Source organism: Trichechus manatus, unplaced genomic scaffold (assembly GCF_000243295.1).
Source record: "Trichechus manatus latirostris isolate Lorelei unplaced genomic scaffold, TriManLat1.0 scaffold00009, whole genome shotgun sequence".
Lineage (NCBI taxonomy): Eukaryota > Metazoa > Chordata > Mammalia > Sirenia > Trichechidae > Trichechus > Trichechus manatus.
Window position 1 is genome coordinate 30,872,533 of NW_004443945.1, and position 14,374 is coordinate 30,886,906.

A 14,374-nucleotide genomic window follows, 5' to 3' on the forward strand; every position below is an offset into this window, starting at 1 on the left:
GCGCGCGCGCGTCTCGGTGTGTGTGTCGCGTTAAGGCTGTATGTCTCGGGTTGTGTGTGTGTACGTGTGTGTGTGCGCGCGCGCGCGCGCGCTGAGAGCCGGGGAGCCAGGCAGACCCCGGGAAGGAGGAGTTATGTAGATTACGGATGAACATTCTGGAGGGGAGCAAGGCGAAGAGGGAAGGAGAAGCTGAGGCGAGAGTGTGAGGAGCAGCGGAGGCCCTTCCCGCTGAAGCAGGGGGCGGCGGCGGAGGCGGTGGCGGCGGCGGCGGCGGCGAAGGAGGTAGAAGAGCAGGAGGAACTGGACGCACGGGCTGGAGGCGGCAGCGGCGGCGGCGGCTGCTGCTGCGGCTGCGATTCGGCGCTTTGAGCCGGAACAGCCGGTAAACTTGGGCGCCACGTTCCCAGTGACCGGCCCCCGAGGATGGTGAATGCAAGCTGCTGACCCTGCCACCGCCGCTGTTTCTCGGGGGCTGCTGAGAAAGGGGCCCCTGTCTCCTTCCTTTGCCCGGCCGTGGGTGAACCTGCAAGCTTCTTAGCCACTAGGAGGACTTTTTTTTGAAAGGAAACGAGGGAGGGAGAAGTAAAGAGGGAGAAAGCGAAGGGGAGCTCGTCCATCAATTGAAGCACAGTTCACTATGATCTTACTCACATTCAGCACTGGAAGACGGTTGGATTTCGTGCATCATTCGGGGGTGTTTTTCTTGCAAACCTTGCTTTGGATTTCATGTGCTACAGTCTGCGGAACGGAGCAGTATTTCAATGTGGAGGTAAGAGTACGAGGGCTTTCTTCTACCCCCTCTTGCCTGGGTTGCTCGCTGAAACATTTCGTTCACTCTTCCGAGCCATGTAGCTCAAAGCAGCCAGGGTCTCAGCACATTGTTTCCGTTGCTGCCGCCGAGACCCTTGCCGAGTTTCCTAGTGTCTTAGGTGATGGATGCGCTTGAGACCGAGAATCCGTTATCCTCAGCAGCACAAAGCACGATGCTGCGCGCTCAAAGGCACAATTGTAGCCGATCCATCTTTTCACGCTGGAAAGAGAAGTCCTACGTACAGCAAACGTGTAGGTTAATAAAGGCAGCTTGGGTTTGTGATGGATATACAGCTCGGGAAAGATGGAATTAATTGCTTGGTATCATGTGCTTCTTTGGTATTGTTCCTGAAATCTTTCTTTCCGTGATTGATGTCTAACAAAGGAGGTTAAAAATCAAAGAATCTAGAGGAGAGCGTGGGAATACTTGTTATGTTTAATAACATTACATTGCGATAAAACACTTGACTAGACGGTCTTTTTCTCATTTAGACATAACTTAATACACTGTAACTAGATCTGGCTACACAGAGGACATAAAATCCATCTCTTTTTAAGTGTCTTCCCTCCCCCTCCCTTGCCAATTGAAAATAAATGTGGCCCAATGTAGTAGTTCTGGGGTGTATTTTTAATTTTATTTCACACCCTCATGGCAAAACTGAGAAATTTTAAACTGTCACTTGCTTTACTTTGATAGCTTTGGGAACAGCTGAGCACAAAGCAAAAGGGAACTTAAGGATAAGGACTTGTCAGACCTCTGGCAAAGTACTCTTCCTGTCATCAACTCAGCACTAAAGCCAGAAATGTGCAATAAATCAGTGGAAGCGGGTGTACACCTGGGCTTAACACCAGTGTATCATCTACATGGTGGAATACAATGACAGTAAGAGGGTCTTAGTAAAATACACTCCTTTTGATAAATCTTAAGTCTTCTGACATCTCAGAAGACTTTTGATTAAGCCTCTAAGGAATTAGTGTGTGTGTGTTGCGCTTACACTGTTGATCTCATAAAGCTTACTGTCATTTTGTTGGGAGTGTGTGTTTATACAATAGAAGGACCTGTTGCACAGTATTTGAGCATACTCTGTGTAACTGATTTATGTACAAAGTGTGCATAATAAATGCCATGTGTGAAAGCATTCTCAATCTAACTCTGTGTTTATATAAACTGTTCTGAGAACTTCATGTAATAAGTGATGGTTGGTAGAGAAACAAAGTATTTGGAGAAGTAACAGCCATTATTAAAACCCAAAGACATTTACAGATGTTAAGTGTGAATATATTACAGAAAACCCCCAATTTGAAAGACAAAATCCATTTAACCCTTAAAGAAAATAAAGCTTTGTTTTTCTGTATAAAAAGACAAATGGAAAGGGGCTGAAAGTCTGACTTTCCTTGATTGCAAATTTGAACTTTCGGAATTACATGCCGCCAATGGATTTTTGTACCTAATGTTTAAATCAAGAGATAATTTGATGTTGAAATTAAGGAATAACGTTGTCATTGACTGGAGGAATGAGAGTAGGAAACTGTTAATTATAATGTTATAAACAGAAGGGCCTGTTACTACTTGGTGGTGGTCATGGTGCTGAGTGGGGCATGGGGTGGTTGGTTAAAACTAAGTGCTATGTTGTACCTTGCTCACTGTGAAGAGGAAAGGAGGGAGGGCTAACCTGAATTGTTGGCTACTTCCCTTTGGGAAGTCTAACATTTGCTTTCAGGTATTATTGGGATAACATAAGTGTTTTGATGATTATTAGGTTTCCTTTTTGAGACTAACACATAAATTAGATTGTATGTCTTTGCTGAGTTGAATCAGTCAGTTCAATTAGATAGTATCAGGCAAAAAAAGTTATGATTTTACTAAAAATACCCCACTGATTTAGTTCTGAATTCCCATGATCTCTTTCTTTATTAAAATGTATATGAAAATGTGGTTCATGGGGGAAAAAAGAGTTATTTTCTCATTTTTGGAGTATTTAAATTATTCCATCCATGTATGTTGAGTAATGCAATGATTAAATTATGTAAGATAAGAGGGATATGCTACCGGGGAACTAAAAAAAAAAAAAAATTATTTGCTACAAAAGGGATTTTATAACAGTTAAAAGTATTAGAGTAGATTATGATTCATAGTTTGTATTATTCCCAAATAGTTTTTTTAAGCCCCTGAGCATTTTCTTAGTTAGGCTTATATGCTTCTTTTATGCGTAATGATAACTCCCATTCCCTTTTTTAAAAAATCATAGGGAGTAGCTGGTAGCCAAATCAAAATATTGTAAAGAACATAGGATGACAAGATGTTTTCTGACGTGAATTTCGACCTGATTCATTTGTGTTAGAGTTTTTTTTTTTTTATTGGATAGGAAACACTAATGGGAAGAGTAGTCCATCACTTTTCCAGAAGAGGCACTGATACTGTGTTTCTCATTCTTGGTTGCAAAACATATACTGGGCATGCTGTATTTGATTGATTCTCAAGGACAGTCTTAAAATAAACAGTAATGGTATTAATCATGCATGAAGCTCATATGATCATAATTTTTTTTTTCAAGTGAGCACATCAAGTTATTATAGTTGGAATGAAGCTTCGGAGAGATGGTTTTTATGCTGACAGCTAAGATTATAATGTTTAGTGTTTTATTCCTTACTGAACTTAACAACTGGTGGTACCACATACTTTTCATCCCTATGATTTAAGATTTAAACCCTCCTTTTTTTTTTTTTTTCTTCTTCTGGGGAGGCAGGGATAGAGGTATTCATGCTCTTTCCTGTCTGTTTTTTATGGAAGTAAACATTTGGGATTTTCAGTTACCCAGAGTGAGGGCTATTTTTTAATATGCTGAGGAAAGCCTGTTACAGAACAAGAATGCTTTTGTGTTTTTATTAAGAGGCAAAAAGGAATATCTCTGACAGCTAAGAAGGGCTCAGACTCTACCAGAAGTAGTACTATGAAAGCAATTCAATACATTCCTCTCATATTTGAGGGAAAAGAATTTTTAATGTTCAATATTCAGTATATGTTCATTCAGGTAAAGATTTTTGTCTATCATTGGAGCCGTTTTTGGAAAGTTATTCTTTAAGTGTGTAGTATTAGCATGATACAAAGGACTTATGTAGCTAATATTAACTAAAAGTCAGAGACTGCTGTCTGACTCAGAGGTGTTCATTGGTCAGAAGCAGCTTGTTCAATAAGAGCTATGGTTTAACCTTCACTCTTTTAAAAACCATTTCGTCTCTAAAATAGTTACCATGTTGTTGTGGGAATGTCCATGATCCTGGGGTCCCTTTTTGGGGGGGGTGCTTATACCATAAGCATTTTCCTCATAAAATTTGAGAAGAGTATAGTTTATGATAGTAATAACTCTCATCAACTCTGATAATTGTCAAATATTAAATATGTTTAATTTTAAATACAGTATTTTTTGTTTATAATAATAGCATACGTTTCTAGTGAGAAAAACGGTTTTAAGCCAATTTACTGGTGAAACAATAACGTTTAAAACCCTGAATGATGCATATATGAAAGCATAGGAAGTTGATTGCCTTTTTGTGCCAAAAAATGTCTTGATAAAGTAAAAATTGATTTTGTTGCTCTGAATTTAAAAAGTGAAAGGAGATTCTGGATTTCAAAGTGATCTTTTTGACAAATATCAATTGTGAGCATAACCATTTACTAGACTTTACTTGCAGTGTTGCTATAACTGATTTAGGACTTACTTACCTCTTTGTCAGAATTATCTAGACCTACTTAAAAGGTTAGAATTTGTTTTGGGCAGCATAGTATTGCATATAAACTTGGCCGTCATTTGTCATGACACTCTTCGGAGATAAAACATTATAATTTACAGATTTTAAAACATCGTACAGGTAGGGGACCCTTTTTTATATCTTCTGTTCTCCACTTGCTTAAATAATTAAGATTCATTATTTCATTTGCTGATGGAAGAGTGATGCCACCATGATCTCATCAGCCTACTTGAATGAGGGAACCTCCTGCCTGCATCCCATAATTCTCTACCATAGCAGTTTATACTGGCCAACAACAGCAGTTATGGGACTGACTCATTAAAGTTTTTTGTCTGCTACAAATCCTAAGTTTTATAAGTCATCTCAAGTATGCTGGCCATTCAGAATGTTCAGAAGGACCAAAATCTATGACAGGGAGACCTAGAAGGCTGGCTAATCCTAAGGTTCATCAGCTTCTTCTGTGCTCCACCCTGACTATATCTTTATCTGTTCAAAGTTGCATGGTTGAGTTTGCCCTTATGTAGGGTTACTCATAAAAGCCTTACTTGAAAAAAAACCCAAACTAATTGCCGTCCAGTCGGTTCTGACTCACAGTGACCCTATAGGACAGAGTAGAACTGTCCCTCAAGGTTTCTGAGGAGTGGGTGGTGGATTCCAACTGCTGACCTTTTGGTTTGCAGCCATAGCTCTTAACCACTGTGCCACTAGGGCTCCAGAAGCCTTACAGGTGAGCATATTTCTTATTATCCCCATGAGAAAGCCACAGAGAACAACAGTCCAAGTCCATCTCTCTTTATACATCTGGTCTTTCTCTTTCACTATCTTTTCCCCTATCCTAGTATGGCTAGAATCTGATTAAATAATCACTTTCATATCTCTGGAGTTAGGTTAAAAATGACATCTAAAGTTTCAACTTTTTCTTATTCACTCTTTTCAAGGTCATAACATAAAAAAATTGTTCACTTTTAAGCTTACTTCTGTTTTTAACTTTATTATTTCATTTCTTACTTTTTCCTTGGATTGCTCTGTTGCTTCTCAACAACTTTTTTTCCTGTTTTTTTTTTTTTATTGTCGTGAAAACATACACACCAAAACATCTGCCAACACAACTTCCACGTTTACACCTGAATGACATTGATTACATTTTTCATGTTGTGCCACCATTATAACATAAAAAAATTTTAGTTCTCTTGTTAAGTGGCATAATTCTTTTCTCTGAAGTTGGACTAATCAATTATGTAAATTTATTTCACTGCCTGACTTGCCCCAACCATCGTAAATGTAACTGTTCAGAATATTTGAGAGATGACCAGTTGGAATTATTTGGGAACAAAAAAGCCATTAAACATTTAAATCAGTGAGTTAAGTTTTTTCAGTGTCAAAAAAGAAAGATTTATTTTTTTATTCCTTTAGGAACTTTTTGACCTTTCAGGAATTGTATTTCAAATATAGAAAGTCATTTTTCATGCAACTTTCCATCGCTATTCATTTTAAATATCTGTGAAAGTAATTATAGCCATCATTTTGTTTTTTATTGCAGTGTAGTGTAGTAGTTAAGAACACATATTCTAAAGCCAGACTGCCCGAGTGCTAATTCCATATCTTTTGTTTGCAAACTGAGTAATAACGGCGAGTTAATTAGTCTCTGTGAGTCTCAGTGAGTCTCAGTTTACATACCTGTAAAATGGGGATACAAATAGTACCTGCCTCACAGTTGTTTTGAGAATGAAATATCTGTATATATTCATAGAGATTCTCTCTCTCTCTCTTTCTCTCTCTCTATATATATATCAATAATGACATCTAAAAATTATTGAGTGCTAAACTATGTGAAGGCATGTTCTCCTGCCTCTCTCTCTGTATATATATATCAAAATAAATGTTGATTCAAAAATAATTGTCATGATAGCATACAATTATGTAAAAGTCTGTCAGGTTAACACATACCGGCTGGTCTAGGAAGATTTTATTTTAATACCTTTTTCATTTTTTGAAAATGTAATATACTGAAAATCAACCAAGCTAACATCAGTACATTTTCTTCCCGTGGGTTTTTCTTAGACAGTTCAGTTCAGGAATGTGATTTTCACATGTTGTCTTGTCATCTGTTACTATCATGGAATGTGAAGTTCAGCTCACACCTTCTTTTTACAAGACTGGGTTTGCTGAAATCTGTTCATCTTTTCTGATACCATGGAAAATAAATAGAGCTTTATGATTCAGTGGTCCTATTTATTTTAATTGGCTCAAGGCCCAAGTGCTTCATTTCCGTCGTAGAGGTAGAATTCAGTATATAACTGAGGGCAGCCCTATACTATATCCCAAATCCAGAACATAAAAGTCTTTTTTTCATTCTTTCTTTTTTTTGAATTTATAGAGGAGGGAAGAGAATGGGCAGAAAAAGAGGTTAGAGTGTTTTCTGCAATGACAAAGACAATTTAAAACAAAACAAAACAAAAAAAACCCCGTAGGTGTGACATTGTAGACTAGTGGTCAAAGGATATGGGCCTCAACTCTGGTTCTTCCACTAACATAGCTTTGATTTTGGGACAAGTATTTCCTTAAACCCTTCATCTGCACAAATGAGAATTGAACCAAATTGTCCCTAAGACCCTTTTCCAAATTTGAATTTCTGTGGTGTTTAGTTTCCAAGCTTTATTCTGTATAGCCAAAGAGGGAGGAAAATGTACACATTTACTCTGAAAATTTGGGAGTAAATAGATCACAGAGAGAGTCCCTGGGTGGTGCAAACAGCTGGACTCTTGGTTGTTAACTGAAAGGTTGGGAGTTCTAGCCTTCACAGAGGCACCTTGGAAAGGCCTAGCCACCTACCAAAAACCAAACCAAACCCATTGCCATCAAATTGGTTCGGACTCATAGTGACCCTATAGGACAGAATAGAACTGCCTCATTGGCTTTCCAAGGAGCTGCTGGTGGCTTGGAACTGCTGACCTTTTGGTTAGCAGCCGAGTTCTTAACCAGTTCGCCTCCAGGGCTCCTTTTGAAAAATCAGTCATTGAGAACCCTGTGGAGCACAGTTCTACTCTGACACAGGTGGGATCGCTGTGACTTATTTGCAACTGGTAGATCACAAAGGTAGATAATTCAGATACATATATTTTTTCTGTCTGAAATCATTCTGAAATGCATGTCATGAAAAAATACACAATGTACAATTTAAATCTAACATTTGTTATCATCTGTATTGACACACAGGGTGTTCCATTTTGGAAATAATCCTAGCCTTCTGTTGAGTAGTAAAAACACTGGCAGCAAATTATATGTAATTTTGAAACCAATTTTTGGCCAAGGTAGCAAACTTTCACAATTTAATGTTAAGAATATGGCTTGATGTTATTTTGAAAAACATATATCATCTTCAAGTGGTACTTCAGTCATAAAAAAGGCAAGTCGGAATAAGAACACCTGAGTTTTATTAAGGGAGAATCTAAAAATTCACACACACACACACGTATTTTGTAGTGAAATGAAAGTGCTTATACTGTATGTCTCATTGGCTGATTATGGAAAATAATTTTCTGCAAATGGTTTGTTGAGGATTATTTTTGTTCTTACCACACATTTGATTTTGAATGTGAAAATCAGTGCGTATGTTTTATAAAATCTGTAGCTTATGTGAACAAAAACAAAAATCTCCTGCTAAAATGGTAAAATACTAAATAATATGTGTCACTCTCAGTTTTCTTTTCTGTTTCTTGGGAAAGTGATTTATTGATTTTGAGGTTATTCATGAAACCATATTTGTTGCTTCCTGTCATTTAGCACTCTGAATGGGTGTTCTTTATCTTGATGTTACACCATAACATTGTGCATAACATTGTGCATCCTCCTGTTTAGATCAGTGGAGTATCTTGATGAGCCGCCTAACAGCTGAGCCAAGAGAGAAGAGCAGTCCTACCATAATGCTCTAACTTTTAGTTAGTAAATGTGACCTCCAGGTGTAGTATATAAAGAGAGGCTAGAGGGAGCTATTGAGCTGTTTAAAGACTCCAGTAGCTTGGCAGAACTTGTTTAAAATCAAGAACACTAGTTGCAATCAGATGTCTTAAAATGAATCAGAGCCAATCATAAATAGTTTGGGAGATCAAGGAACACATGGTTCACAATTTCAGATGCAAATTGGGGTTACTGAGAGCCACTTGACACCAGTGATCACATATTTGCTGAACTAGAGGAAAATAGCACTTTTCTGGGGAAAAAAGTTCTGGGCGTGAGAGTATAATAATGGATATTATAATGTAAGACTGCTTTTTATGTCACCTGAATTTAGCTTTAGAGTAGATCAGAAACAATATATTCTAGTAACTTTAGGTGCTTTTGGTATTCCCATTTTAACTCAAATGACTAATAAAATGATTTTAGAGGTAGAGTAAATTTAAATTGATCATGGTTTTTTAGGTTATGTGTATCTTAAAAAATGTGAAAGTAAAGTTTTTTTAAAAAAATTTTTAATATATACCATAAGACCTTATAGAAAAAAAATACTTTTTAATGAAAGCAGATTTTAAAATACAGTTTTTTTAAAAACCTGTTCTTTTTAAAAATATGTAAGAAATTATCCACAAATGTGTGAAACAGTGTTTTGTTTTTGTTTTTAAATAGAAACTTCAGAAATGTTTTCAGTTGAGCAGAGGGGGTTAAAAAAAAAAATTCACTAATGCATTAGGCATGCCAGAATTTAATTAAGGTATTTCTAACCTGCTCACGAGCGTCATTCACATGTTTTAGAAGTTTCTTTTTTTTGTTGTAGTCAGTTTCTTTATTTGATAGAAAAGTGAGATACGGGTAAATGAAGTAAGTCATGACCCACAGATGTTCTCAGAAGAGAGTCTTTAGACTTGATGTGTTCAAAGGATCAAATAAACCCAAAAGAAGTGATTAGCTGACATAACCCAGTTGAGTGGAATTTTACAGTATTTGCTTTAGCCATGCTTAAATCAAGAGGCAGTAAGCTTCTTTTTTTAAAGGGAAGCTGGATCATTTTATGAACTTTGATTCATGTCCAAAAATTGCACACGCCTGATGTGATGTCAGTGAAATGCAGGCGTATGCCTCTCATGCAGCTGATGGACAGTTAGGCCCTGAGTGATGTCACTGGAGGTATTTTCTCCGTGGGGACTTTTCCACAGTTGAATTTAGACACTATGTTAATAGTTTCTCATTGTTTATAGCGATTCACTATTTGTTTTAGGGTTCTAATGCCTGTGTTTTCTCTCTTCACCTTAAACGATTGCTAGGGTGTTCTGTCTCCTGATCTTACTTGTTTTTTCTAGCCGAAGTCTTTAATCAAACCAGTTGCCATTGAGTTGATTCTGACTCATGGTGGCCCCCTTCCCAATGCCCCCCCCCCCAAAAAAAAACAACAAAACCTGTTGCCCTTCAGTCAGTTTGTAGGGCAGGGTAGAACCACCCCATAGAGCTTCCAAGGAGCCGCTGGTGGATTTGAACTGCTGACCTTTTGGTTAGCAGCCAAACCCTTAACCACTACACCACCAGAGCTCTATGGTAACCCTGGGTATTAGTTACATGGCAAGATCCATGGCTTGGAAGTTGGGAGAAATATTAGGAGAAACCATATTCATCCCTCTTTCCTTTCATTGTGAATAAGGTAGAATAGAATTCAAATAACTTCCAGAGACAAATGTATGCTAAAGGATTTCTATAAAATTAAAAACAAACTTACAAAAATAAGAGCACGCTCATTTAGGGGATGAGACCCTTTTGTAGATTTGGGTGTTTTTATCATCGCAACAACTCTATTCGTATAACTTACTGTTTTGCTCCCATCTGTGGATTGATCGAAATTATTTGCCCCGTGATGACTCAAGCAGGTTACTTAAGCATCCCTTTGCCTTATTTTGACCATTTATAAAATGGATATGTGATATTTATTGCTTATCTATAGCACATGTTTCATCATACAGCATTGAGACAAAGCCATGCAGTCTCCTTTGTAAATAACAATAGGTTGGTGCCTCAGTTTTGTGATTCCTGCTGATGACTAGGAGCATAGAAACAGTTATGCAGTGGCATTACATTCTAATTAGACAAGGGTCCAAATAACCAATAAAATACAGATACATGGAAAATATTTGAACACTTTTATTTTAATGATGATAATAATAACAATGTTAATTAACAGTTCATGAACATCTGTTACGCGCGTGATAGCGTTCTAGTGCTTTATATATTTTGACTAATTTACTTTTCATTATAATCTTGTGAGTTAGCATTACTACTTCTATTTCACAAGTGAGGAATCTGAGGCACAGAGAGGTTAAGGAACTTGCCAAGGCCACACAGCTAAGAAGTATTGAAGTGCAGCAGCGCAGATTGAAATCAGGAGGGCTGGCCTGGGAACCTGTTCCCGTAAGTAAACACAAGTAAGCATTAACTTCCAGGCTCCCCATAAGGACAATCTGATTCAGGTATACTGTTAACATCTTTTATTGGTCTGCATAATAAAAATTCTGAGCCTTTCCAGAGCACAGCATCTTACCTAGAGTAAAAACTGAATGTCTGGTTGTTGATTTGCTTTGTTGATTCAAGACTGATTATGTGGTGCTCAGTATAGTTTTACTGTTGGATAGCTATGGTTTTTTAATCATTAGAAAATTGATAACTTATGTATGACATAATCTTAAATTACATACAATATTAAATTAACCATAAAAGCTCACTCCTCAACTATTGATTATGTTGCATTTTATCATTAAATGCGCTGTTTGAATGATTTAGGAAGATTTGATTAGAGTCTAATGTTACAGAAAATGTAATGGAAAACCTGTGTTAAAAGATCTGTGATACAGTTCCTTGCTGGCGAGGAAAGTAAATATACGTATATGTCTAGTGACTGAGCCAGAATGCTCCTGGGAAGTGAGGATGGTGAGACTTCGTCTCATGTACTTTAGATGTCTTATCAGGAGAGACCAGTCCCTGGAGAAGGACATCATGCTTGGTAGAGGGTCAGCGAAAAAAGAGGAAGACCCTTGACTAGATGGATTGACACAGTGGCTGCAACAGTGGGCTCAAGCATAGCAATGATTGTGGGGATGCTGCAGGACTGGGCAGTGTTTCGTTCTGTTGTACATGGGATTGCTATCAATTGACTTGATGGCACCTAACAACGATAACAACAACAACACTGACTACCATGTTTTATGAGTGCTGGAGTTAGCTATGTTTATAACTTGTATTAATTAGGTGGAAGCTACAAGAAAACAGAATATTTTATTATTTTTAAATTTTTACTTTATTATTTATTTGTAACATAAAGCAGACCTTCCTTAGAGTAAATCAGTCAAAAGATGGAGCAGGTACCTCAGAAGTGAGTGAGCTCTTTATCACTGCTTGAGAGTAGGCCCCCTGTCTGGCTGTTAGTTTCATTGTGGAGGGCATGTGTGATGGTTAAGATTGTGTGTCATCTTGGCTGGGCCATGATTCTGAGTGTTTTAAAATGATCACTCCCATGATTGAGTATACTGTGAGTAGCCAATCAAATGAAAGGGAGTCTCCTTGAGGGTGTGGCCCGCATCTGAATATAAGCAGACGTTCTGGTTTTTGCTCCCTCTGGATCCTGCGGCTGCCTTCTGTCATCTCATCTCTGGTTCGTGGGACTTGAGCTGTCAGCTTATCTGCCGAACTTGGGATTCATCAATCTTCGCAGCTTGTGAGTGGAGCCCTGTTCTCTGACCTGCCGATTTTGGGTTCGCCAGCCCCTGCAGCTACGTGAATCAGGAGAAAACCTGTGGTCTTGCCCACCGATCTTGGAATTCGTCAACCTTCACAGCCTGTGAGCGGGAGCCCTGCTCCCCTACCTGCCGATCTTGGGCTCATCAGCTTCTGTGGCTGTGTGACTTGGGAGAGGCCTCTACCCTGATCCACAGACTTGGGACATTCTAACCTCTACAATTGTGTGAGCTGTTTCCTTGATGTAAATCTCTATATATATAAATATTTATACACATTACTGGTTTTACTTCTCTAGAGAACCCAGCCTAAGGCATTTGGTACCGGGAGTGGTTCTAGAGAAACAAAATTGTAAGGCTGAGTTTTCTAAATTGGTTCTCAAGTCTGGTTAGTCTTAAAGATGTTGATGACTCTGCTTCCAGCAGTAAAGAGGTCACTGCTAGTCCGTGGAGCAAGGTGGTGACACAAATATGCCAAATATCACCACCAGTAGATCAGGTATTGGTGAAATGCAAGGCTCAGGGTGAACACGTGTGATATCGTTCTGCAACTTTATCATAATGAGAAGTATAAGGAGGCTGGTTGGTTTGTCCTACTTTCACTAGGCAAACTGGTGAAAGAAAGAGATGCGCTTGGGGCTTCAGAGTCAAAGCTCAAGTGCCGCATACATGACCTCAAGGCTTCCAGTTGTGCTTTGAAAGAAAGCCTTATTTCTTGTAGTAACAGCTGAAATTGCTGAAAACCAAACCCAGAGTCGTATTGTAAGAGTGGCTGAATTACAACGCCAGCTCAATTGCCAACCTTGAGAGGTGTCTGAAATTAAAGTAAGAGCATTAATTGGGAAGAAATGGGATCCTGAAACTTGGGATGGGGACATATGGGCAGATAATCAAGGAGCTGGAGACACTGAGCCCCTAAATCCTGTTGAATCACTCCTGCCAACGGAACCACTCCCACCTGAAGAGATTACTTCATGTTTGTTACGCTACCCTGCCTAGGAAAACCATTAGAGCCTCCACTCCCATCTGATGAGATTAGCCCCAGCCCAGCTGCCTCTAAAGAGCCTTTGCCTGAGTCATTGCCTGGGGCATCACCTGAGGCAGATGCTTTACAAGATAATGCTGAATGTTCTCAAAACAATTCTACACTACCGATTCTTGCTTCTATAACTAGGCTTAAGTCCCAGTGAGCCCCAAAAGGTGAAGTACAAAGTGTGACCCAGGAGGAGGTATGTTACACTCCAAAAGAACTGCTTGACTTTTCTAATATATACAAACAGAAACCAGAGGAATATGTGTGGGAATGGCTATTAAGGGTGTGGGATAATGGTGCAAGGAACATAAAGATGGATCAGTCTGAGTTTATTGATATGGATCCACTAAGCACAGATTGTTCATTCAGTGTTTTACTAGAGAGGTTAGGAAAGGATCTAATAGTTTATTTGGTTGGCTTGCTGAAGCATGGCTTATGAGGTGGCTGACACTAAAGTTGAAATACCAGACCTGCATTGGTATACTGTAGAATGTGTCAAAGGCTTAGGGAAATTGGCATGCTACAGTGGAGTTATCAAGTTAGACCCACAGACCCACACATGGAGTGCCCAGAAGACACACTTTTTACCACGACTGTGAGGAACAAATTTGTGAAGGGAGCTCCAGTATCCTTGAAGACTGCTGTGATTCCTATTTTATGTAAGTCAGATTTGGCAGTGGGAACTGCCCTAACTGAATTAAGACACCTAACTACAATGGGGCTGATTGGACCCTATGGTAGTAGGGGCCAAGTAGCTGCACTTAATCAACAAAGACAAGGTGGGCGTAGTTACAGCAATGGACAGAGGAGTCAAAGGAGTAATCAGAATAGTCTGACTTACATGGACATATAGCATTGGCTACTTAGGTGTCCCTAGCAGTGAAATTGATAGGAAATCTACTAAATATTTACTTGATCTATTCAAATGGATGAATTCTAAGTCAGGTGAACAGCAATCTAACTCGAATCACCAGAATAGAGAGTCATGGTCCCTCAATTAATTCCCAGATTTGAGCAAGTTTAAAGACGCACAACCCCTTGAATGAAGGGGAGGCCAGGTCACCTTGAGGAA

The 14,374-nt window shown here is 38.8% G+C and overlaps 1 protein-coding gene across 1 annotated transcript in view; it reads left to right on the top strand.

Moving 5' to 3' along the window:
- Window positions 1-637: 637 nt before the first annotated feature.
- Window positions 638-14,374, top strand: part of MMP16 (matrix metallopeptidase 16) — a 358,917-nt gene continuing 345,180 nt past the window's right edge. Inside the window, exon 1 of the mRNA XM_004370828.1 lies at window positions 638-769. Within this exon, the coding sequence (XP_004370885.1) occupies window positions 638-769 (132 nt within the window). The remainder of the gene's footprint in view (window positions 770-14,374) is intronic.